Below are 23,570 nucleotides of genomic sequence, written 5' to 3' on the forward strand. Positions count from 1 at the left end.
ATCTTTCATGGTATGTAGGAGTCATTCTAAATTTTAAATATTTAGTCCACTCAAATTTCATATACCACCTAAATTAGTGGAATTAGCATTATAAAATCTTCATTATCTAGAGAAACGGAGACAATAGAGGTTTTCAACTCTTTGACCATCATCTTATGTCAGTGCTCGATGAAAATATACACTAAAACTAGATTTTCATATATTTGAAATTGTAAAATCAAATGTTACAATTCCCATGGGCTTTTCCTTTTCATAATGGATCATTTCAAATGTTAAAATTTTAATATTATTTTGTTATCCTGTTATTTTTTTGTAAATAATTTAAATTTATTAGAATTATAATATCTACAATTTTGTTTTACGAAGGTTTACATATTAATGGATGATGAGGACATCAAATCAGTATCAACAATGGAAAAAGAAATCAGGAGAAAACCAGTTGAAAACATGAAGTTAAGAAGAGCTAAAGTCGCAGATCATGACATATGTGCAATCAAAATGTCATATCTTACAAACCAGGAAGAATTTATTCGTGAAACCAGTTTTTCTGGATTCTACACTCAACAAGAGCATCAAATCAAAGGAGACCCCACTTACCTTATTTGGAAGATCATGAGCATATACTATGTCAACCTCATTATTGGCATCCAGACTACTTTTTGATACTTTTAGAAGCACTCCACAACTCCTTAAGAGGCACCAGCACACACTGGATCAGGCGGATCCTTTAAGAATACCATCAAATAGAATGTTGTAATTCTCATGGGCTTTTCCTTTTCGTAGTGGATCATTTCAAATGTTAAAATTTTAATATTATTTTGTTATCCTGTTATTTTTTGTCAAAAATTAATAATTTAGAAAATTATAATATCTATAAGTTTATTTTATGAAGGTTAGCATATAATGGATGATGATGATATCAAATCAGCATCAACCATTGAGAAAGAAATCAAGATTAGAGCTGTAAACTGGGTCACCCACATCGCTTAGCCCATGTTCATTTTTCTATTTATTGTTTATGAACAAAGAGTGAGTATGTTTATTAGAAACCATGTCCATTAATGATTAGACCCACTAACACTCATGTTTACCTAGACGGCCATGGATCCATAATGGACCATATAAGAAAAGTTTAAGTTTCAGTTTATAAGTCTACAAATACAAATAGAAGTTCATAAGACTAAAACTCATAAATTCATAATTACAACAATAATAAGTAAGTATACAACAATACAACACGGTTTTGGCGAAAAAAATGGATTTTGTGGTTTTTGCGGAAAAAAATAATCAATTTTCTGATTTTGGCGGAAAAAACTCGATTTTGCGGTTTTGGCGGAGAAAAAAATCGATTTTCCGATTTTGGTGGAAAAACTCGATTTCCAGTTTTGGCGTCAGAAAAATTTTTGGATTTGGAGAAAAAAAAATTGATTTTCCAATTTTGACGGAAAAACTTAATTTTATTATTTTGGCGGAAAAACTCTATATTAAGATTTTAGCAGAAAAAAAAATCTAATTTGCGATTGTAACGGAAAAAATCAAATTTTAGAAACCTTAGCTTTTTGTGATCATTGGACCGACTGCATCCACATAGTCCAAATTTACTAATGCCATTATCCATTGGTCTTGTGATTCTTGTCCATTTTAATCCGCTTGTCCATTTATAATCCGCATAGAAAAATGTGTGTCATCAAAATAGACCTATTTATTTTTGGATATGGGCAACCAGTGGTCAGCCCGCCCATTTTACTGCTATAGCAATGAGAGAAGTTCTTTTCAAGTGTAAGGAGTTAGGGATTAAGAAGATTCTCTGAAGTCCGACTCATCACAACTCTGTTTTCATCCATCAATTCAGGCGATCCACTCCGTGAAATATATGGAATCATCTCTGATGTTATTGATCTTTCGTTTCATATTGATGTAATCTCTTTCATGTGGATCTCAAGAGAGAAAAACAAGGCTGCTGATAATGTTAGCTAAACTTTGTCTGGTTGGGGTAGAGGCCTTTATGGCTGCACCTAACTAAACTGCTTTGCATTAATATAAGCTGTGTTTCAAAAAAAAAAAGAGAATACAATGCCACAAAGAAATACTGTTTCCTTTTGCTCAAAATAATCAGCTGAGAAAGTATTTTATAAGATTTCTAGTAACAAAGTTTTTGGTGCAAAAACATATGATTGATTTGACTCTGATGTATCTTCATTTGAAAACGCTATTGCTTATGTTATCCTTTGTTTATAGACTGATTCTACATTTAATCTCCAATGGAAACTCTCCATCTGTAAAAAGAACTATTCACCACCGATCATTGCAGCTACAAGTCCCGTCTTTGAAGAGATGGAACCGATTAGCATCCCTAACTAATATCTCACGTCCTACAATCTTCGATATCAGCTTCGTGACTTCATGACAGTCACCACAGACACGAAGGTTCTTCATCACTTGCAGTGGAGTCCCTGGTTCTGTGTTCAACAGTCCAAACGCAATCGCTAGCCTCTCACTGTGACCACATACTAAACGTCTCTTCTCTTCCTCTTCCTCTAGATTCTGCGACACGCCCCGTGGATCAGGAACATACCCTTCTTTAGCCATCAGACTGTAAAGCATCTCCAATGACTCGTGTATGGCTTCGAACTGAGGAGCTGAAACATCTCCTGCACTGAACACATGAACTTTTTTACTCACTTCAATCCAGCTATATCCAGGGTTCTTCTTTCTTTCTTTATCTTTAAGGGATTTTCGGATTAGGCTCACTTTGTCCCACTTTCTCAACGCTGCATACGCATTTGACGCTAGAATCGAGTAGCCTGGATCATCCGGGTTCAGTTCAACGATCTTCTTAGACACTCTTTCCGCAGTCTCCATGTCCCCGCTTGTTCTACAAGCTCGTAGCAGAGATGCCCATACACTAGCATCAGGTTTTACCGGCATCGCTTGAATAAACTCCTCGGCTTTCGAAATCTTCTGAGACCTTGACAACAAATCCACCACACAAGCGTAGTGTTCCATCACCGGTTCGATCTTGTACTGAGTTTTCATTTTCTCGAAGCAAGCCAACCCTTCTTCCACCAAACCAGAGTGGCTGCAAGCGTAGATGATGGCAATGAAGACAACATCATCCGGAACAACACCGGCTTTTTCCATATCGGCGAAAGCTGCAAGAGCATTCTCGCCTTCGCCGTACATTCCGTATGCGTAGATCATCCCTGTCCATGTCACAACATCTCTTCTACTCATATGTTCGAAGACTTTTAAGGAACTCTTTAAACAACCACATTTTGAGTACATTTCAATCAGTGCATTCCCTATTGGCAACTCTGATTCATACCCAAACCTTAACAGACAACAGTGGATCTCCTTGCCTAGTCGTTTAGCAGCAAGTGAAGCACACATTGGCAATATAACTAAGAAAGTAGCCATATCAGGCACCACTCCACTGTTCCTCATCTGTGTAGTTACCTGCAAACCACTTGCGAAATCTCCAGAACGAACACACGCTGAAATAACCATGTTCCATGTTACTGTATCTCGAGTTTCCATGCTATTGAATATCTGCAGAGAATCTCCTCCTTCTCCGCACTTAGCATACATATCAATCAGAGCATTACTAACAGAAACATCTGAACTAATACCAGATTTTGTCGCGTTGGAGTGTAGCCCTCTGCCAAATTTCAAGTCTGCTAAACGAGTTGAGACAGATAAAAGCATCAAGTAAGTGACATGATCCGCTTGCTCGTCCATCATCATCATCATCTTAAAGAGTCTCATAGCTTCCAAAAGATCTCCGCTTTGTATATACCCATTGATTATCGAGTTCCACGAAACAGTATCCTTACATTCCATGCTCTTGAACACATCTCTTGCCGCCATCACATCACCACACTTTGCGTACACATCGATCAGAATGTTACCCACAGTAGTTCCAAACAAAAATTCACCTCTTATCATGTATTCATGAACGTACTTAACTAAGCTTAAGTCTCCCAAGTGTCCACATGCACGGAGAATAGAGCTAACCGTTAAAATATCAGCCTTGAACTGATCCAAATCCTCCGAAAACATCCGCACAGATTCTTCATACATCTCTAAGTTGAAGTACCCACAGATCATAGTATTATAACTGACGGAATCTCGCACAACCATCCCATCAAAAACTCGTCTCGCATCCCTTGGTCTGCTTAGTTTCAAGTACATCGAGAGCAGCCCATTGTTAACCACCACGACGGAGCCAACACCAGACTTCACAACAAAACCATGAAGCCCCTGTCCTTCTTTAACAACCCGCAGATTCCCAAACGCAGACAGAACACTAGTCACCGTAAACGAATCCGGCGCAATCGAATAACTTCTCAGTTCACGATAGAGCTCCACAGCTTCCTCGTAGTAACCATGAGAGCTAAACCCGGAGATCAAACTGTTCCAAGAAACGACATCTCTCACAGGCATTTCGTCGAACACCTTCCGCGCTCTGCCCAACAACCCCATCCTCGAGTACATATCAACAACCGCATTGCCAACATACAAATCAGATCCAAACCCTAATTCGATTATCCGTTCGTAAACCGAATCTCCCATCTCCTTATCGAACAGCCCCGCGCAGGCTCTGACGACGGGAGGGAACGTGTACTTATCAGGCGAAACCTCGGATTCGCGGAGCTTCCCGTAAAAGTCGAGAGCTTTGGAGAACAAACCGTTCCGAGAAAGCGCTCTGATGATCGAGTTCCAGAGGTAGACATTCTTCGCCGGGGAAACTCGTTGGAAAACGGAGAGGGAGGAGTGGGGCTCCCGGAGATGGGAGTATTTGTCGATGAGCTTGCCGGAGAAGAAGTCCGAGCGTTCGAGGCCTAGAGAGATGACGAGGGCGTGGATTCGGCGAAGGTCTTTGAGGTTGGATGATGATGAAAGAGCTTTCGAGATGGCAGCTGACACCATTGAGCTTATGTTTGCGCGTTATTCTTCTTTTTTATTATATAGTTTCCGTTAAAAATTCAAATTTTTAAATTTTTATAACAGAAAAATAGAGTTTTACACCTTAAAATAATTAACTGATTTAAGGATTTTGTGAAAATCCGCTTTAATTACTGGTTCATTTCCAATAAAAAAAAAAGAAAATCAGAAAAACGAATTACATACACAAATTAATATTAACTTTATTTTAAAAACTAATCCAATATTTGTAGTGATTTTTATAATTTGCAATAGAATAATAAAAGAAATGTTAATGAAAAGTAAGTAATTGATGATTACTTGATTAACATTAATAGTCTGCAAATTTGATGCCAAAACAAAATACTACAAGTTAAACCATGTTTGCGATCTTTTTTTTTTAACAGACACTAAAGAGTTAAATAGATTATTTGACAACGTTACTTAACAACGAGAACAAGAGCTTCCATCATGTTGAGCTGATAAGTCAAGCAGTCTTCACGAAGTGAGTGGACAAGAGCTTTGTGACCTCCAGAAACCCGACCTTGTCTTTGCCTTCGAAGATTTGCTTCAGCTTCTCGTCGCAGAAGATCTCCCTCTTGTCAGCAGGATTCTGTTAACAAACCAACATTTCACCACCGTGATTAATCGGTGATCACTGATCCATACATCAATCAAGCTTCTCTACCAACTTCATCAACCGGATATAATTGAATGCATCAAGTTCGATTTCACATTTACCCCTAAAAGATTGTGTTTTCCTTGCTATTTTTAGGTTCATAAAGCAAGAAAGACAAAGGCTTTGATGACTTCAACCATCTCTCCCAGACAGGTTATAACAATGGAGTTGTAGCAAAGACACATAAACATAACTGAGAGCGAGCAAATTAGATAGAACCCCTAAAGACTCTATAAGCACAGTAGATAAGAGACTCGAGAAATAAACTTTTTTTCAGCAGAACAACAAGACCAAATCAAACTTCGCTACGAACTACATCAAGTAAAAATGTCCCAACGAAACCCTATTTTTTCCTCGACATGCAAGATTCAAACTTTACACACACAAAAGTGCAGAGAAAAGGAGATTAAGAGTAAACCTGAAGGTCGTGGGACTTGACATAGGTCCAAACCTCTTTGACGGCGTCGGTGCGTGTGGTTTCACCAGTACCGAGGAACTGAGCGAGAGCGGGAGAGACAGGGGTGGCCTTGAAGATTCCGGTAGTCCTCGGCGTCTTCTTCTTCGCCGGAGAGTCTGGTTTCGACTTTGGCTTAGGTTTCGCCGCCGACTTCTTGGTGCCTCCGGCGGTGACAGTGGTTAAGCTCCTCGAGGAAGAGAGCAGGGAAGAGGTGGCGGCGGCTCGAGACGCAGGAGCTAGAAGCGTTCTGCATCCCCTGAAAACCCTAGCTGCAACGGAAGACATCTCTCGCTATTTTCTTAGGGTTTCTCTCTGCTTTCTCTCCTTAGTACAGAACAGTGTGTGTGTGTCTGATTTTGGAGAATTTATGTAAGAAGGTATTTGGGGAAAAAGGTTTGACCTTTGACTCTTCCACGTGTCGCTTTCTAAAGTATGAAACTTGCTTCCTTGATACCAAAGATTTAAACTTTCAAATCTATCAGGGGAAAGTTTTGAACTTCCTCTCGAGTCATCATCTCTCATGTCTCATTGATTGGAATGAGTACCTCTATGGGTCTGATGTCAATGGATCTTGGAAGAGGCAATGGGTGGGGTTGAGAAAATCTATGGTTGCTATACATCTTTTACAACCCTCTCCTCTCTACGTTTCAAGCCCATTGCTTCTTAGACTATCCCCAGTAATCATCTCCAGTTACATTGTCTAACATTGCAAACAAGGGTTGCAGAAACATCTCCAGCTACAATGTTATATACGTCTTTACAACCATCTCTCATCTACGTTTGAAACTAATTGCTTAATTAGACAATGGACCAGACATGGTAACAAAAGTCTACATGAGGAAACCATCTCCAGGGGAAGAGCCAAGACATCTACAAAACTCCTACACCAACCCTAACATGTTTCTTACAAATAATATATATAACATTCCAAGAAATGAACAATCTTCCACAGTGGGGAGCAACAATATTACGAGCAAAAATCATCCAATTGTGTAACAAAAAAAAACACTCAGAATCTCGGTTTCTGAAGAACAATTATTCCATTAACTATAAAAAAAAGTTTCAAACTTTGTTACCAATAATAACCAAATCATTCAGCCAAGTCCTTGACCACATCATCCATACTCCCATCATTAATCCCCATCTTCATCTGCTCCGCCACAAAGCACTTTGTGATCACATTACAAAACAAATACACAAACTTCACCGAGTCACGTGCCGGCACAGGATACGTAATCTTCTCAAAGAACTCCAACGGCACATTCGGATCCACGATCGCCACCACCGGAATCTGAAGCTTCGCCGCCTCAAGTATCACCGAGCTCTTCCTCTCGGTATCAAACACAACCACACAATCAGGCATCGTCGTCGGCCCAAAGCAAAGCTTCTTGTGCCTGGACCGGAACTTCTTGGGGCTGTAGCTGTTGGTCAGGAACCCTCCCATCTTCCAGAGGTTCGTCGAGCGGTTGTGGTTGTACGCGTCGCCCTGGATGCGGCGCGAGGTGAGCTCGACGATCTCGTCGAAGAGCGGGTTCGTGTTGACGAATAAGATGTTCCCTTTCATGTGAGCGAGGTTGGCCACGAAGTTAGCGGCGCTGCGGAGGCAGATCAGGGTTTTGTCGGAGTCGATGATGGTCATCCCGTTGCGTGTCCCGTAGGCGTATTGCTTGAAATGGTGCTCGGCGGCGCGGCGGCCGAGGTGGGAGCCCGTGTTGAGAAGCTTCTGGATTACCGCCGCGTGGAGAGTCATTGATTTTGATCGGAGAAGGTTACCGGAGATGGCTTGTAGGGTTTACTTTACTGATTGGATTTTAGATCTGGTGGAGAGTGAGTGAGAGGTGGTGAAAATGGATGGATCTGGGCCAAATCGGGTCTCGTTGGGCCGGGCCAGGTAGATTAATAAATATTAGCCCATTAATGTATACCGATAATTAAACCGGGTCCTTAACCGGATCAACTTAAGAAATTAAATCCTGGAAACTCTGCCGTTGCCGGCGACTGTTTCTTTTGGATATCGTTGAGTTATATTCCTACCTTTCTCTCCAAGGAAGCTCTCATCTTTCACTTGAGATCACGTCCCCTGTAAGCTAACCTATCAAACCCAATTTTCTAGATTTGTATATTGTTCTTCTTTCAATCTTATCTTAGATTCCTACAAATTTGGATAAAGCTTCCTGATTTGAAAGGTCGAATTTTGAATTTGGGTTTTCGCTGTTGTGATTGAAAATTAGGGTTTGTGACAGGAGCTCTGTTTTTGATGTTCTGAGTTTTGTAAACGATTCAATGGTTGGTGATTTTGTGCAGTTGCATCGGTGTGTAGTTTGCTAGATCGAAAAAGGTCCTTGTTGAATTAGTCTCACGTGTTTTGGTTTCCGTTTGAAGCTTATTAGGGTTCGTTTTCTCAGATTGGTCTCTGTTTTGCACGGTTCTGTTCTGTGTCTTGTCTTTATTTATTAGGGTCTAGTGTGTAAGAAATTTTCATGTTTTTTTTTCTGCTGTTGTTGTTGTTTGCTTGGTCTGATTAATGATATATTATGCAGGGGCTGATTCGCTTCTGTGTGTTGCTTTACAAGATGGCATCTGCGACTCTTAGGAGACGGCTTCATCACGGGGATGTAGATGGGAGAAAGTATGAACGTTACGATGCAACTGACTCCGAAACATTAAGCGAGCCCTTGTTGGGAAGTAGTAGCGATAGTAAAGATACCTACAATGAGGTTAGTTTTTCTTTTTATTTCCAGAGGAACCCTTTTTGTCACTATTATCATCTGTGATGCGTCTCTTAGGAGCATACTCTGGAGGATACCTGGGAAGAAGAACGGAAGAGACAGCAAGTTCACTGGACGCTAATCTTTTCTCAGTTGATTGCACAATGGGCTCAGTGGATAGGTTTGGTGTGGCTGTCTTGTTGTTTATTGATTGTTTAAAAGAGGCAACTATCACATATCAACTTGGTTTTGCAGCGAAAATTGTCTTTGGATCTGGCTCGCTTTTTGGGAGGTTCCTTTCTCTGTCTCATATAGGTTCTGGTCGAAGGCTTCTACCTCCGCCTCTTAGTATGTTGCAGGTATATTTAAAGCATTGCGGTCACCATATATCAAATGGTACTTTTAAGAGAAGTATAATTGCTTATCATGTAACATATATGTTATCTCTACAAAGATCACATTCTGTATTTGATTACCTCTTTATAGGAAGAAAGGCTGAGAAACATTAAGAGAAGAATAGAAATACCCTTTGATGGATCTCGAATGGAGCATCAAGTAACTTGTTTTCATTGACTCTCTCTGTTTGCAATATTAATTCCGCATTTCCAAAGTTTTGTCAAGATTTATGTAATTTGCATGATTCACAGGATGCTCTGAGACAACTCTGGAGGTTAGCGTATCCACAAAGAGAACTACCACCTCTTAAATCCGAACTCTGGAAGGAGATGGGATGGCAAGGAACAGACCCTTCGACGGATTTTCGGTACACCCAATAGTGTATATATAAATGCTTGGTTGGATCTTCTTCATCACTAGTCATTTTACTGACGATGAGTTTCATAAAAATGATTTGTAGAGGTGGAGGATATATATCACTGGAGAATCTAATCTTCTTTGCCAAGACTTATCCGGTTTGTGATGCCTTTTTGACAGGAAATGCCAAAGTTACTGACTTCATACGGTATAGAGTCTGTCTTCTGATTTGTTACGATTCTAACGAGGGTCTGTCTTTTCATCATGATAGGAAGCATTCCATAGATTGTTACATAAACAAGATGGAACAAGAGCCGAATGGGAATATCCTTTTGCGGTCGCTGGCATCAATATCTCATTCATGCTAGCACAAATGTTAGATCTGCAATCAGGTAAATTGCTATAAAAAAAAACAAGTAAAAACCCGATCAAACTGTGGATATGTGTCCGTATTTGTGTTTCTTGTCAGGTAAACCATCAACGCTAGCTGGGATAAGATTCTTGGAGTTTCTGGAGGAAGACGAAATGGCGTTTGATAATCTCTACTGTCTAGCTTTCCAAATGATGGATGCACAATGGCTTGCCAGACGAGCTTCTTACATGGAATTCAATGTGAATATTATCTTTGAACCAAACTTGTTTACCATTTGGAATTTTCGGTTTTGCTATGTGTTTAACCGGTATATCTTTCTTTGGCAGGACTATAGATGTCAATTGGGCGGGCCGGGCGGGTTTGGGCGTGTCCGAATGGGCTTTATTTTTTTACTGGACATATTTGGTCGAAGCCCAAATAGAACCATGTCCAAATGAGACCAAAACCAAATAAGACCATGATTTATTACATTTGTTGGGCTGTCCATGGGCCTATATGACCACTTAATGTAAACAACACAATTTTTCAGTTTTAATAAGTAAAATTCATACAAGTTCTAAACTTCATGTTCTAGACTTCATAAAAACACACAAGTTCACAAAAGATAAATTGCGTTTTCTATTTTGGCAAGAAATTACGTTTTTCCGGTTTTTGCGAGAAATTGTATTTTCCGGTCTTGGCAAAAAATTGTGTTTTTCCAATTTTTGCGAGAAATTATGTTTTCGGTTTTGGCGGGAAATTGTGTGTTTTCTGGTTTTACGGGAAATAGTGTTTTCTGGTTTTTGCAGAAAATTGTGTTTCCAGTTTTAGCGAAAATTTATGTTTTTTTTCTTCTGGTTTTGGCAGGAAATTGCGTTTTTTCGGTTTTGGCGGGAAATTGAATTATTCAGTTTTGGTGGGAAATTGGGTTTTTCGGTTTTGGTAGAAATTGATTTTTCCGATTTTGACGGGAAATTGTATTTTTGGTTATGGCGGAAAATTTGGTTTTTCGGTTTTGGCGGGAAATTTGATTTTTCGATTTTAGCAGAAAATTGTATTTTTTGGTTTTGGCAGACAACTATATTTTTTCCGGCTTTGGCGGAAAATTATGTTTTTCAGTTTTGGCAGAAATTATGTTTTCCATAACAAAAATCACACACAAACAGTTATAAATCAAACCTTTAGGCTTCAGGAAAATGTCGAAAAAAATATTGAGTTTTTCCCAATTTGCTAAACCTAGACATTTTAGATTTTTGGGCCGCCCATTGTCCAAATGGTTAAGTCCAGTATTGTCCATGATATAATTGGGTTTGTCCATGTGGACAAAAATTTAGTTACGGGCCAAAATGGACCTGCCCATTTTAGACCATATCAATTTGGACACGGGCCGCCCATTTTTATCCCGCCCATTTGACATCTCTAGGCAGGACGTTCTGAAATCAACGAGAGCACAGTTGGAGCATGAGCTGACGCTGGAGGATGTTTCGAGCATTAAAGATTTGCCTGCTTTCAAATTATTGTACTAATAAATATTTGTATTTACTTTAGATTTTCCTGTAATTTCTATCTGTGTGTTTATACAATAATTTGACAAATTCAGTGCAATGAATATTCAATGTTTTTGCTGAAATTGCTTGGCAAATTATTAATTTTTCTACTCGATAGAAGAAAAAAATGTAACGCTACATGACCTTGCTAAATAGCAACGAGAGTTGCATTAGTAGCCTCCAAAAATATTTACATACATTGAAAAAGGAAACAACCTTATACAACACTTCTCACTTCCTCTCAACATCTATTATAGGATTCGACTCTTCATGAGATGGCTTCAGGCTCCACGCTTTCATACGTTCGCTTGTTCTTTTAACCTACAAAAACAAAATATTTCAAGAATTTTCATATTCACGTCTCCGTTTCCAAGAAGAACAACAAATGTAATAACTCACTTCTAACTCCCAGTCAGTTCTGTAAATGATATAACACAGTATTGCTGTTTGGATGGCAATACCAGCCAACATTCCAGACCATAGTCCCTACATATCAGACAATGAAGTGTCACTGGATACTTAAACAATAACAACCCTACATTTTAATTAGTACTAAGCAACATTAAGAAAGGAAAACGTTACCTTAACACCGAGATCGAAAACATAAGTAAGGATGAGACCCAGAGGTATACCAACTGCATAGTATGAAACTAAGTTCACAACTGCCACTATACTCTGCATCCCTGCTCCTACTGCCACACCTGTTTTTTCAACATTTCAAATTTATCTAGTAGTCAATTACTAGACATGCAAACAGAATCAAATCTATGGTTAAGTATATTTATTGTGACCTGAGAGTATAGGTTGAATGCTGTTGAGTAAGATTGACACGGCAAGGATCATCGATAGATCATCCACTGCACGCGAGACTTCTTTGCTATTGGTGAACAAATACGATATCTGACCGCTAAATGCTAAAAACAGAACAGAGAATATCACTCCCATGATTGTTGATACTGTGAGTATCACTCTGATAGAGAATCTCACTGCAGATGCATCTCCTTTCCCCAACTCATTAGCCACTCGGACGCTACAGTATCATTAGTTACATATGCGTATAAGAAACTATTACAGTATTACCTATCATTTAATATAAACTAATGAAGATTATGAGATTATCCATTTTATAAACTTGTGAGCATTACCAAGCCGCACCCAAGAAGCCTAGGCATATGTTGAGTTCCCAAGTATATATGTATTGGCTGCAATTTTTCAAGATTATTTATCTCAGATAACATATCTTTTGAATAAAATTCAGATAAAAAATGGTAGGAAGATTTTGAATTTACCATATTGAGAAAGCAGAGATTGCAGTATTAGCATCTTTTGTATAACCAGCCATTAAGACAAGGATGCTCAAGTACCAATACTCTAAGCTGTTGGAAAATAAAAGAAAACAAATGATTAGAAGCATTAACATTTCCATAACATTTGTATTATATAAAAAATAATTAAGTTGCTCATATATATATACACACTAAAATCTTAGTAACTACCAGATCATGAGTCCTGAAGAAATGGAGAGCTTGAGCGTAGGAACTAGGTCAACAAAAGCCGCAGTGCTAAACCCAGTCCAAGTGAACGGACACCACCCACCAAAAACGTACACAAACTCAGCTAGAACCAAAGTCCACGAGCTCACATTAAGCCCGAGGAGCGCACCACCAATCCCCATCCCCATGAAACTCACACACCACCACGTGACCAGGATGTCAAGCGCCAAGGACAAGGTCGAGAGAACACCTACAATAGCGTTCTTCATTTGCGCTTGAAGGTACATTTGCATAGTCATAGTGAAGATCAAGCTGTAGACATAAGGGATCATCCAAGGATATATCTCATCAATGGTCCTAGTGATCGCAACATTCTGGCCAAGTAGACGGAGAATGGGACCAGCGAATACGATAAACGGTAGAAACAAAGTGGTCACGGCTATGTCAACAATCCATGAACGTTGTAGATATATCCCCATAGTTTGGTACTGTTCTGCACCGTATGCTTGCCCGCATAAAGTCTCCGTTGCACTTGACATACCGCCCTATATATTAACACCATAAAGACAAAAAAGACTACTTCCATTATCAAAATGTAGATTAAGAACTGAGACTGGTGGCAGTTCTATATACCGTTAAACCGTAGAGAAAGCGGATGAATGTGCTTTGAAGTAGAGCGTAAGCAGCTAGACCCAACTTAGAGGAGTGGCCGATGAAGGCTTGAGCCACAATGATGCTACCAAAGGAAGTCATGCGGAATAAAGAGGAAGGTAATGCTATCCTCCACATTTTGCATACTTCGTTCCAAACCTTTGCTCTCAGATAGAGGCTCTCTATACTGTTGCTTTGGCCCTTAGCGTCTGATCCTACACGAAGTAGCCTCTCCTCCATTTCTCCTTCAGTGCTCATTTTTTCTTGTTTCCTTCTTTGGATCTTTAATCTGAAATAATCAATACAAAAACAGTTACTTGTTTTAGACAAAAGAAAACAATTACTATAATCATCGAAAATGTTTAATGAATACACCAGAAGTTTGTGGAGTGTAAACTACAATCCTAGAGTATAAATTCAATAATATAAAACGAGCTAACAAAGGTTTCTCCAAACTCATCTCTTGCTCTAGGATTCACTGTATACACAGACAAACTTATGCTGTATGTATCTAACGAATCTATGAAGTGTCGAGCGAGAAATTACTTATTTCAAGAGAGGATACGGAAAAGTCAAGAAAAATATAGAAGCCAGCGAAACAGAGCTCGGTGAAATGATCAACAAACAAAAAGATCACAGAAAATAATGAAGAAATGAAAAACAAATTAGAGACTGATATTTACCTTTTTCTTTTCTCTTTAGGAGAATTTGTCAGAATAGAACTGAAACTTCTAGGGATCTACACGTATAGACATGTAGAGATGGAAACGAGTATCCTTGGCTTATGTATCTGTTTACATATACTCGGATATGAACAAGAGTAAAAACCGACTTTGTCAACCTGTCGGTGTTTAATAGATATACACAAATTATTAGTTTTCTTCTTCTAAATATGAACATATGCATCGTTCTTAGTTATTATAACGCAGTTGACATAAAAAGAAACTAGATTTTGACCCGCACGCCCGTGCGGGTGTATATTTTTACAAAATATGTTGTTTTTCATGTCAATATTAGAGTTTGGCAAAAAATCCGAATCTAAAAAACTGAAATGATCCCGATCCAAAAAGAAGTATAAAACCCGAACCGAAATTGATTAAATATCAAAATTTTGGTATTTAGAGAACTGAAACCGATTCCGATCCGAACCGAAGTATTTCAGATACCTGAATGTATTTGAAATAGATTTATATACTTGTATATATTATTTTTAGACTTAATGTATATAAAAACATCTAGAATATATATGGTACTTATAAGTTGGTTTAAATAATTGAAAATATATATGAATAGTCAAATGTAAAAATCTAAAATAGTTAAAGTATACTCAAATCACCAAAAATACTTAACATAATTATTGATTCTCTATCCAAATATTTAAATCAAAACAATTTATATGTTAAGTTCAGGTATTCTAATATATGTTATTCAAATTTATGTGTAATATATTATTTTTTTATATATTTTGAGAAACTTAAAGTATATAATGAATTTAAATGAGTTATCCGAACATGAACAAACCCACAAAGACCCGAATTTAAATCCAAACATAAATTTATAAATATCCGAATGAAATTGAAATTTTTGACCCCGAAAACCCAAAAAATCCAAACAGACCTAAAACGAACTCGAATGGGTACCCGAATTCCCACCCCTAATTCACAATCTATTTTTTTCCTTTAAAAACACATCAAACATATAATTAATAGTATTTTATACGTACTATCATATAAATAATCACATATATTATATTTTCAATAATCACATATATTGAAAACATTTTTATAATGATTATTGGAAAATATTTTAGTACAAATAACTTTTTGAATATATGTATATTTTAAATCAATTTTTGATATAAATCAACTTTAAATAATTATTGTGATTTGAAATATGTATATAAAGTTTAAATTTTGTTTTATGATTATTTTAGATAAATGATATTTTTTGATAATTAGATTAGCTCTTTTTCGTATATTTTAAATTTGACACAAATATATAGTTTCTCATAATATAATAGATTTCTAAATTTTCTTAATAACATAACTATAAATGCAATGGAATCAGCCAATCAGGTCATTAGTAGCCAACAATTTAATCAATGATTTATTTATGCTCCATATTTTAGTTATTGTCAGAGATTGTGCATATCTACTGAGATTTTGTTTTGAAATTTAAGGTAACTAATATTTAAAAAAATATTTCATTAATTATATTTTATTTCCAATTTTATTAAAAGAATAGTTAATATTAATGGCACAAGTTGGTAAATATAAAGAAGAATTAAAGGTGAATTTTTATTTGTATTTCATTTTTAATAAAATATAGATTGTCTTTTCCCAAAAAAAAATACTTAACGTTGTACTCGCGAACTGGTTTTGTAGGTTTCATCTCCTTAAGAAAAACAAAACTTTGGTTGGTGCCATACTACCTTATTGTTTTTTTGTCTGTTCTGTAAGTAGAAGAAATGTAAATATATAAGGCTGTGACTCGTGCGTATCAATATGGAACATTATTATTTTTGTATTTAATAGTTAGATTTTGTGGAGTGTATCATGCAAGAGATCTAGATTGTAAGCATATATATGTAAATTAGTTGATACAGCTTAGAATATTCCCTTTCTTGTTTATAACCGAGTGATAACAACAATGCATAACGTAAGGAAAGTAATGTTCAACGAATTAATGATGTAGCGAAATTATAATTTAGATAGGCAATGAATATAAAACGGCTGTTTAATGACAATGGCATTAGAATGTAATTTTTGTGCAACTGTAAGGGCTAATTTCTTTTTGTACTTCAGCCTTAATAGTTTAGATAGTTATTATTAACGCAACGCCAATCCTTCTTAATCCTCTAAGAAAGTTCCATTCAATATGAAATTAACATCCTACATATGCATAGTCATTAGTTATTTATCACATAATACCAAAACTAATAACCCTCTAAAAGGATTTTCACATTAATCTGAAAATGCCATACTATCTTTTTGGAAATTAGATAATTATTAACCTGTTTTAAAATTAAATTAGACTGGTTAAAATCAAATCATTCTTTCTTATTTTAACAGGGAGAAATATAAAAAAATATTAGACCATCTTCAATCGTTTACTCTATTTTTATTTAAAATATAACCGAAATGATTTATACTATAATAATACTATATTAAAAAAATGATGAACAATAAATAGAAAATATATTCTATTTATGTAGTAACTTATTCTCTATCCTACGAGTAAAAGTAAAATATTATTAAAATATATTTATTCTAAATTCTATTTTAAAATTAAACAATAGAGTATTATTTGAGGTGCTCTTGTAACCAGCTTCCCCTTTGTCATAGAGTACAATCATATTAAGTTGTTCGTGCTGGATGCAAACGAGGCCATTCGATCATTGGGTATTACTTATTGCAGGCACCGTTCGATCGCTAGATATTATATTCTTCTGCTGTTATTAAGTACTACTTCTTACGTTTCAGAATAATTCATGTTTTAAAACAAAAATTATTTCTAAAAAATTCATACTTTACATTTTCAATTATGTAATAGTAGTAAAATGTAAATTTTAAAAATATTAATTATGTTTACTAATTTTGATTGGTTAAAAATATAGAAAATAGTTAAACGAATAAAATAATGTACTTATGTCAAAAAAATTCTTATTTTCTTAAGAATTGTAACATTTTTTTCAAGCAGGGGGAGTAATAATTTTTGTTTTATGCTAAAACATCTAATTATATAACATTTAGATAAGTGAAACGGTTAATATAATACACCAAGTGAGTGAAGCAGTTGAGTTGAAGTGGTGAATAATTTACCATGTAGATCGGATACTACCAATAATGTTCTATTAAGTCACTAGCAAACAAATATTCGTTTATTATGTTATTCGTTCAAAATATTTGCATCTCTACGTTTCTATTTACTTAATGAACAAGTACAGATTTGCACGTTGTTTTCTACGATCTCAACCTAAACGGATAAATGGTGGGACCTAGGGAGACTCCACGTTATTCAAGTATGGAGACAGACGCATGCACAACCCATGCAGTGATCTTCCATGTGTTATCTCTTGTCCCTTTGAAAATGCACTCGTGTCTCGCTCCTTCTTGAATAAACCAAAATAAATATATTTCCGTAATATTTTCTGATTATGAGAGTGTTAAATCTATACTATTATTTATGAAGTAATTTTGTTGATTTGTTACATTTTTCTTGATTTTAACTAATTTTGCTTATTTGTCAAGTTTTTATTAGGTTTTAGCTAAATTATTGATTTATTATTTGTTTTTATCTAAGTTACTAATTTATTAATTTAAAAAACACCCTTAATGAATCTATATATATTAAAAACGAATTTTATTTTAATAATATTAATTTTATATGTTATATTAAAATTTAGTTAGTTTTATTATCATATTTTATTAGGTTTTAAACTTTAACTAGGTTATTTATTTATTATTATTATTAGTTTGAATCGCTAATTTATTAATTTAAACAATACCCTTAATAAATTTATATATAATTAAAAATAAATTTAATACGATAATTGATTTTAAAATAATATAATAACTTATCAAAAATTTTAAAATACCATAATTCTTATATATATTGTGTTGCTACTTGAAATAATATTTTTATTATAAAATTCAAAAATGAAGATTAAAAATTTTATAATTAAATATTAGTCAAGAAAAAATATTTATATAAAAATATTTTCTAAACTAATTCTAAGATATGAGTGTTTTAAAAAGTCTAACACAATAATAAGTATATATTTCGATAAAAAAATATTTGAGATGTAAAAATACTTTGATGTTTAATTTAACTATTTGAAAACTGATTTTAGACTAACAAAACATAAACTAATAAGTATTGATAAGAAGATTATGTCCGGCCCCCATGTGCGGGCAAAACACCTGGTTAGTATTATTTTTAGCCGTAGAGTTGGGCTGCATGCCTGCATTGAACTTTTGTTTATTTAGTTTGTCGGCCTTATGCATGCGAATCTATGTTTTATTCTTTTTATTTGGACAAAGAGTTGGGCTGCATGCCTGCATTGAACTTTTGTTTATTTAGTTTGTCGGCCTTATGCATGCGAATCCATGTTTTATTCTTTTTATTTGGACAACCCATGTTTTATTCTAGTTGAGATAAATGGACGTGAGAACCCAGTGAAACAAAGAGTGCAAAATGGACCACAAGCCCACAAGTCCTCACCCAATTTCACTGTTTGTTTCGTAAGGTAGTATAGCTCATCTCAAGGCATTATATGGAGCAGTCTGGTGAGTCTTTTTCTCACAGTTTCCAAAAAGACTTTGTTTCTACTTCTTCTACATATCTTGTTGATGGGCTTGGTGACAAAAAGATTGCTTGTATGTTGTTTTTGTAGCGATGACAAGGTTAATGCTAAATGTTACTTTGTGTGGTCGCTTATGGATGGACTAGAGTGGGAAGATGGATACAAGACGAGGTCTGGACTCTACTATGTAGATTATGCACACAATCTGGAGAGGCACTTGAAACAATCTGCCAAGTGAATTTAGCAAAAAAAAAAAAGAAACAATCTGCCAAGTGGCTCCCCAAGCTCATTGAGAAAGTCTCGATTCAGCCTAAGGTAGATTTAGAATCAATGAATGAGTTATAAATGATGAGCAAGAAAATAAAACACCCTTTCCACGGCTCTCATGTAATAGTTAAGTAACTTACGGCACAAGTTAGATCTAAACAAGAAAAAGTTGCTGAAACTGATGTGAGCAAACATGAGAAGATTTTTTAGACTGAGAAAGAGTGTACCACTGGTGCTAGGTTAACACACTCCACAATGGTTGAACTGAAACTATATTTCATTATACTTCTACACTAAATCAAAAAAGGCCTTGTAAACCTCTGAAACCTATGAACCTTCATCTTCACCAAAGGAGCTTTCCTCGCCACAGCTTTCCAAATCATCTGAACTCCATAGTCTCCATCATCATCCTTCCCCGGAAAACGAAAATCAAAGTACCTCTCAACCTCCTTTAACCGCCGCCACATCTTGTTCCACTCTTCTCTCCCAATACTCCTCACAAGACCCAACAGAAACCCTTTCTTCAAAGCATCTGATGCTCGGACGAAGATGCAGAACTCGTTGTAGTTTAGAACATCCTCGTAAGGCAACTCAATGTCATCGCTGATGATCACGGGAATACAATGGCTAGCTATAGCGTCAAAGAGACGGTTCGAAGAGGGAGTATCTCCAGCGATGTTGAGACAGAACTTAGACGATCTCATTCCTTCTCCCGCTTTGCTTATGCCGTGGTTTTGCACACTTCCGAAGGAGAAGTGAACGTCTTTTTCTTCTTTCAGAAGGTAATATAGCTCTTGTCTCACAAATCCACCCTAACAAGATTAGGGTTAGTCTAGGTTTTACAATATTACTTGTGCAGCAAGCAAACACTCACAGCTTTACGGTAGATGGCTCCTTGGAAGTATAGCAAGACGGGACGTGAATCAAAGCCTGATGTGTCGTTAGCGTACGATGGTACAAGGTGTTTGTACGGAGCCACAATGTCTTTATCAACATTAGCTACACGTGGCGAGTATCTACCGAAGTCAGCGACCACAAACATAGCTGGATATAGCTTATGCCTCGCCGTGGACATGCTGTTAGGATGGTGCGCCATTATCACATGATCTTTCCCTCCTGAGTGCTTCCACTCCTCCTGTGCCGTCACGAACTTCACCACCTTGTCCTGTCGGAACAAAGACATCAGGTTTTTGAACAAAAAATGGACAAAAAGGTTTTGTTTAGTAGTAACCTGTAGTTCTCTGTCTCGGCTCTGCTTCTGCTTTTGGTTAACTTTAGAGAATCTGTTGTAGCTCAATGAGGAGAAGAATGGCACGAAGACTACATCAGCTTCTGTATAGTTCTTGACGCGTATCGCGGCACGAGAGATTCTAGTATCTTCAGGAAGCTCGGAGAATAGAAGATCTAGTGTTAGCCAATACTCAACACTGTGCTGCAAGTTAAGCCCACCTGGATGGTGAGGAACATTGACTCTGATGTCAGGCCATACGACGCCGTTTCTCTCAGGCTTCCAACCTAATAACCCGAAGTGAAACTCTGGACTCATATCATACATGTAGACTTTCAACGGCCTCGGAGGAGGAGGAGAGACCTTCTGGATGCATTGGAGGGTTTCTTTGACCTCCTCTGTTTTTCCCTCTCCTCTGTTTTTAGGGTGTGGAGATTCAGCGTTTCCTTGGGGAGACTTCTCTGAGCTCCTGATGATTATGACAGGGGAATCACTAGGTCCTGAGACTGACTTGTGATCAAGAACTCGGTTAGGGTTTGTGGAAGAGAGGATCAAGAACCAGGAGAGGACGGAGAGGATCGATATTAACAAGAAGATCATTGATATTCTGGTGATGAACATCCTCCCGTGATACCGTGTGTTTGATCTCTCAAACATCTCTGGTAAACTAAAACAAGAGACTGGAGATACAGACTTTTTCATAGAAACTAACAAGGAGAAGAATCATATATCAAGAATCTGAAAAAAAAAAAAGTAAGATAGAACAGATTCGTAGAAAAGGAAGAAAGATTGTGTACATCCAAAACCCAGGAGAGAAAATCTCTGTAAAGAAGTGATGAGAAGTTTTTTTTTTTTTTGAGGTAGATGAGAAACGATGATAACGCCGAAGAGACAGTATACAACACGCTCTTTGTTCTCTCTCTCTCTCTTTCGCTCGCTTGTGTAGGAAGAAACTGAGTCGTCGACCTTGATCTTTAGACGCGGGGCAATTAAAACCATATTACAATTTAATTACCACCAATAGAAAATCATGTAACTTTCATAGAAATCTAATCCAATGAAGATATGAACTCCATTAAAATTTGATGTTATTCACACAAAAAAAAAATCCTTCTAATAGACCCTTAAAAAATCCTTATATTCAAAAGATTTTTTAATCATAGTATATGGGACTAATCATTTTTAAAGAAACAAATCTTCAAAAAATAGTATAAATTCTACAGTTAATGGTAGTCAGAGTTATAGTAAATGGTCAAATGTTATGAGTGATTCAATTTGACTGAAGATAAAAAACGTAATGATCATAGATGGATTTTTTTTCACCAAAGTATATACTCACAAATTTCAACCTTTGTTTAAGTAAATTCTGAATATGAAATAAAAACAGTATTAAAATATATCTCCTTTGGTATTCAACTATTCATTTAAACGTAGCGTTGATGGCCACTTATGAGTAATTAATCTCTAAATTGATATTTGACTCAAAATACATACTTATATATCTGATTAAGCGTACACTAAATTAAATGTGAAAATCTTACCGTCGGTTGGTCTGTCAAGGTTTACGTGGGATGAATGAAACCTGACAGCTCTTTCTGAATTTGATTTTTAACTACGTTGCGTGTGGCCTAATCAAATCGATATTAATTTCCAAACTTTAACTACTAAAAATATCAAAATTAGCACGCAGTTTTTGAGATCCGAAGACTTGGGAATCGTGGAAATTCTTCAACAAATACCTAAATATAAAATATTAAACCGAACCTTGAATTGACAAAATCTAAACGACGATCTAATTTTGAATCAGATAAAATAATGATTAGATGACTGGCTACGTTCATCCAAAACGAAGAACAAGCCAACATATACCGAAGCCTACAATAATTGGGCTACATTATTCTGGCCCAACATCAAAAGCCCAGATACGATATCTGACATTACAAAATTAACTTGGGCTACGCGTTACGTCTGGTTGCCACTGGGGTTGATTTAGGTTTCATGTTTGTAAGCTTAGCATGAGTTCGTTTACGCAACTAGTAAACCTGTAGCTGAGTCGAATATACCAGATTTTGAAAGAAGCAGAGAAACCTCAAAGATTACACCGGTGAGATGCATATAAAACTTTAGGTTTGTGCAAGATTAATAAGATGCACCTATTATAAATGGTTTGGGGGAGTTGTGAGTTCAGGGAAGTCGATGAGGTCATGAGGTAGACATAATGGTCACCGGTGAAGGCGATGATAGGCATAGGATATGTGGGAACTGGGAAGCTTCGAATGCAAAAGGTAGTGTTTCCTGAATAGTATAATATAGTAGTAGCAAAAAAGAAAAAAGGGTCGGTAAAAGTAAGGTTAATTAATAATCCACATGGTAGCCAATAGGAAACTGTGAGTGAGTGAGTTTGAATAGATCCATAAGGTAAGTCTCAAATACATATGCTTTTGAGTTCAAAATTCAAGAATTAACCAAACATGCGTCTTCTACTCACTGGCTACAGTGGTCGGTCTTGTCGCCTAGTGGCTTTATTTTATTTTTGCATTGTTCGACTGTTAACATATACTGTATAAATAATCGTATTCTCTCGTTATACGGAATACTTTTATAAGGTTCAAGACAATTTTTATTCAGTTTTCTAGCTTTGTTTATGTTTGATATCTCTTCTAACCAAATTAATTCTAACCACCCAATTGTATATTTTTGTTACCGATTAAAATGTGTTTATATAAATAGTAGTATTTTAAAAAAAAAAAACTGATCTGATAATTAAAAATGTAAAATAATAAAATTGGACTAAATATAGTTTATAAAACAGAAAGTTAATATGACTTCTTTGTGAAATAGCCAAGAGAAAAAAAAAGAAAATGGTTTTGTAGAGAGAGGAGAGAGGGAGATAGGACGAGAAAAGACATGAGAAAGTGTTATTTTGGTTAGTGAATGATAGGCCTGGGCATCCGGGTCTTCGGGTCGGATTCGGGTCGGATTTTGTCGGGTCCGGGTCTTTCGGGTCCTCGGAATTTAGACCCATATGGGTATTTATAATTTTCGGGTCGGTTACGGGTCGGGTCTTGTCGGGTCCGGGTCGGTTCGGGTCTAGAATTTCAGTACCCGTAAAACACCTATAATATTCGGGTATTGTTCGGATCCGAGTCGGTTCGGGTATATAAAACCCCAAAAAACTCGAAATACCCAAACTGGACCCGAAAACTC

General features: G+C 36.4%; 6 protein-coding genes across 8 annotated transcripts; 1 reads left to right on the forward strand and 5 right to left on the reverse strand.

Moving 5' to 3' along the window:
• Positions 1 to 2,112: 2,112 nt before the first annotated feature.
• On the reverse strand, positions 2,113 to 5,393 carry LOC108857812 (pentatricopeptide repeat-containing protein At3g03580). The gene is made up of 2 exons (XM_018631828.2): positions 5,368 to 5,393; positions 2,113 to 4,933 (listed from the first exon to the last, which is right to left on the reverse strand). Exons 1-2 carry the CDS (start codon positions 5,391 to 5,393, stop codon positions 2,293 to 2,295), a joined length of 2,667 nt encoding a protein of 888 aa, XP_018487330.2. The 3' UTR covers positions 2,113 to 2,292.
• Positions 5,224 to 6,424, reverse strand: LOC130495190 (protein TRI1-like). Its single transcript, XM_056986485.1, has 2 exons — positions 6,021 to 6,424; positions 5,224 to 5,536 (listed from the first exon to the last, which is right to left on the reverse strand). The coding sequence occupies exons 1-2, from the start codon at positions 6,342 to 6,344 to the stop codon at positions 5,411 to 5,413; spliced, it is 450 nt and encodes a 149-aa protein (XP_056842465.1). The 5' UTR covers positions 6,345 to 6,424; the 3' UTR covers positions 5,224 to 5,410.
• Positions 6,425 to 6,994: 570 nt separating this feature from the next.
• LOC130495189 (ribosomal protein S2, mitochondrial-like) lies at positions 6,995 to 7,875 on the reverse strand. The gene has a single exon (XM_056986484.1). It carries the CDS (start codon positions 7,807 to 7,809, stop codon positions 7,150 to 7,152), a length of 660 nt encoding a protein of 219 aa, XP_056842464.1. The 5' UTR covers positions 7,810 to 7,875; the 3' UTR covers positions 6,995 to 7,149.
• A 131-nt stretch (positions 7,876 to 8,006) lies between these two features.
• On the forward strand, positions 8,007 to 10,454 carry LOC108860265 (uncharacterized). 3 transcript variants are annotated; one of them, XM_018634163.2, is made up of 10 exons: positions 8,007 to 8,141; positions 8,600 to 8,776; positions 8,846 to 8,948; positions 9,023 to 9,126; positions 9,254 to 9,322; positions 9,415 to 9,530; positions 9,624 to 9,678; positions 9,792 to 9,912; positions 9,990 to 10,132; positions 10,220 to 10,454. In XM_018634163.2, exons 2-10 carry the CDS (start codon positions 8,633 to 8,635, stop codon positions 10,328 to 10,330), a joined length of 966 nt encoding a protein of 321 aa, XP_018489665.2. In that variant the 5' UTR covers positions 8,007 to 8,141; positions 8,600 to 8,632; the 3' UTR covers positions 10,331 to 10,454. The 3 variants fall into 3 exon arrangements, with proteins under 3 accessions (XP_018489665.2, XP_056842463.1, XP_056842462.1); XM_056986483.1 differs by lacking the exon at positions 8,007 to 8,141 and adding an exon at positions 8,164 to 8,245; XM_056986482.1 differs by lacking the exon at positions 8,007 to 8,141 and adding an exon at positions 8,293 to 8,450.
• Positions 10,455 to 11,496: 1,042 nt separating this feature from the next.
• Positions 11,497 to 14,441, reverse strand: LOC108860348 (protein DETOXIFICATION 24-like). The gene is made up of 9 exons (XM_018634240.2): positions 14,247 to 14,441; positions 13,546 to 13,852; positions 12,916 to 13,457; positions 12,709 to 12,795; positions 12,565 to 12,621; positions 12,211 to 12,449; positions 12,002 to 12,120; positions 11,819 to 11,905; positions 11,497 to 11,740 (listed from the first exon to the last, which is right to left on the reverse strand). The coding sequence occupies exons 2-9, from the start codon at positions 13,819 to 13,821 to the stop codon at positions 11,651 to 11,653; spliced, it is 1,497 nt and encodes a 498-aa protein (XP_018489742.1). The 5' UTR covers positions 13,822 to 13,852; positions 14,247 to 14,441; the 3' UTR covers positions 11,497 to 11,650.
• A 4,849-nt stretch (positions 14,442 to 19,290) lies between these two features.
• LOC130512484 (probable arabinosyltransferase ARAD1) lies at positions 19,291 to 21,276 on the reverse strand. Its single transcript, XM_057010531.1, has 3 exons — positions 20,367 to 21,276; positions 20,010 to 20,300; positions 19,291 to 19,947 (listed from the first exon to the last, which is right to left on the reverse strand). Exons 1-3 carry the CDS (start codon positions 21,063 to 21,065, stop codon positions 19,429 to 19,431), a joined length of 1,509 nt encoding a protein of 502 aa, XP_056866511.1. The 5' UTR covers positions 21,066 to 21,276; the 3' UTR covers positions 19,291 to 19,428.
• Positions 21,277 to 23,570: the final 2,294 nt, after the last annotated feature.

The sequence above is a fragment of the Raphanus sativus genome, chromosome 5 (genome assembly GCF_000801105.2).
Source record: "Raphanus sativus cultivar WK10039 chromosome 5, ASM80110v3, whole genome shotgun sequence".
In the NCBI taxonomy this organism is placed as follows: domain Eukaryota; kingdom Viridiplantae; phylum Streptophyta; class Magnoliopsida; order Brassicales; family Brassicaceae; genus Raphanus; species Raphanus sativus.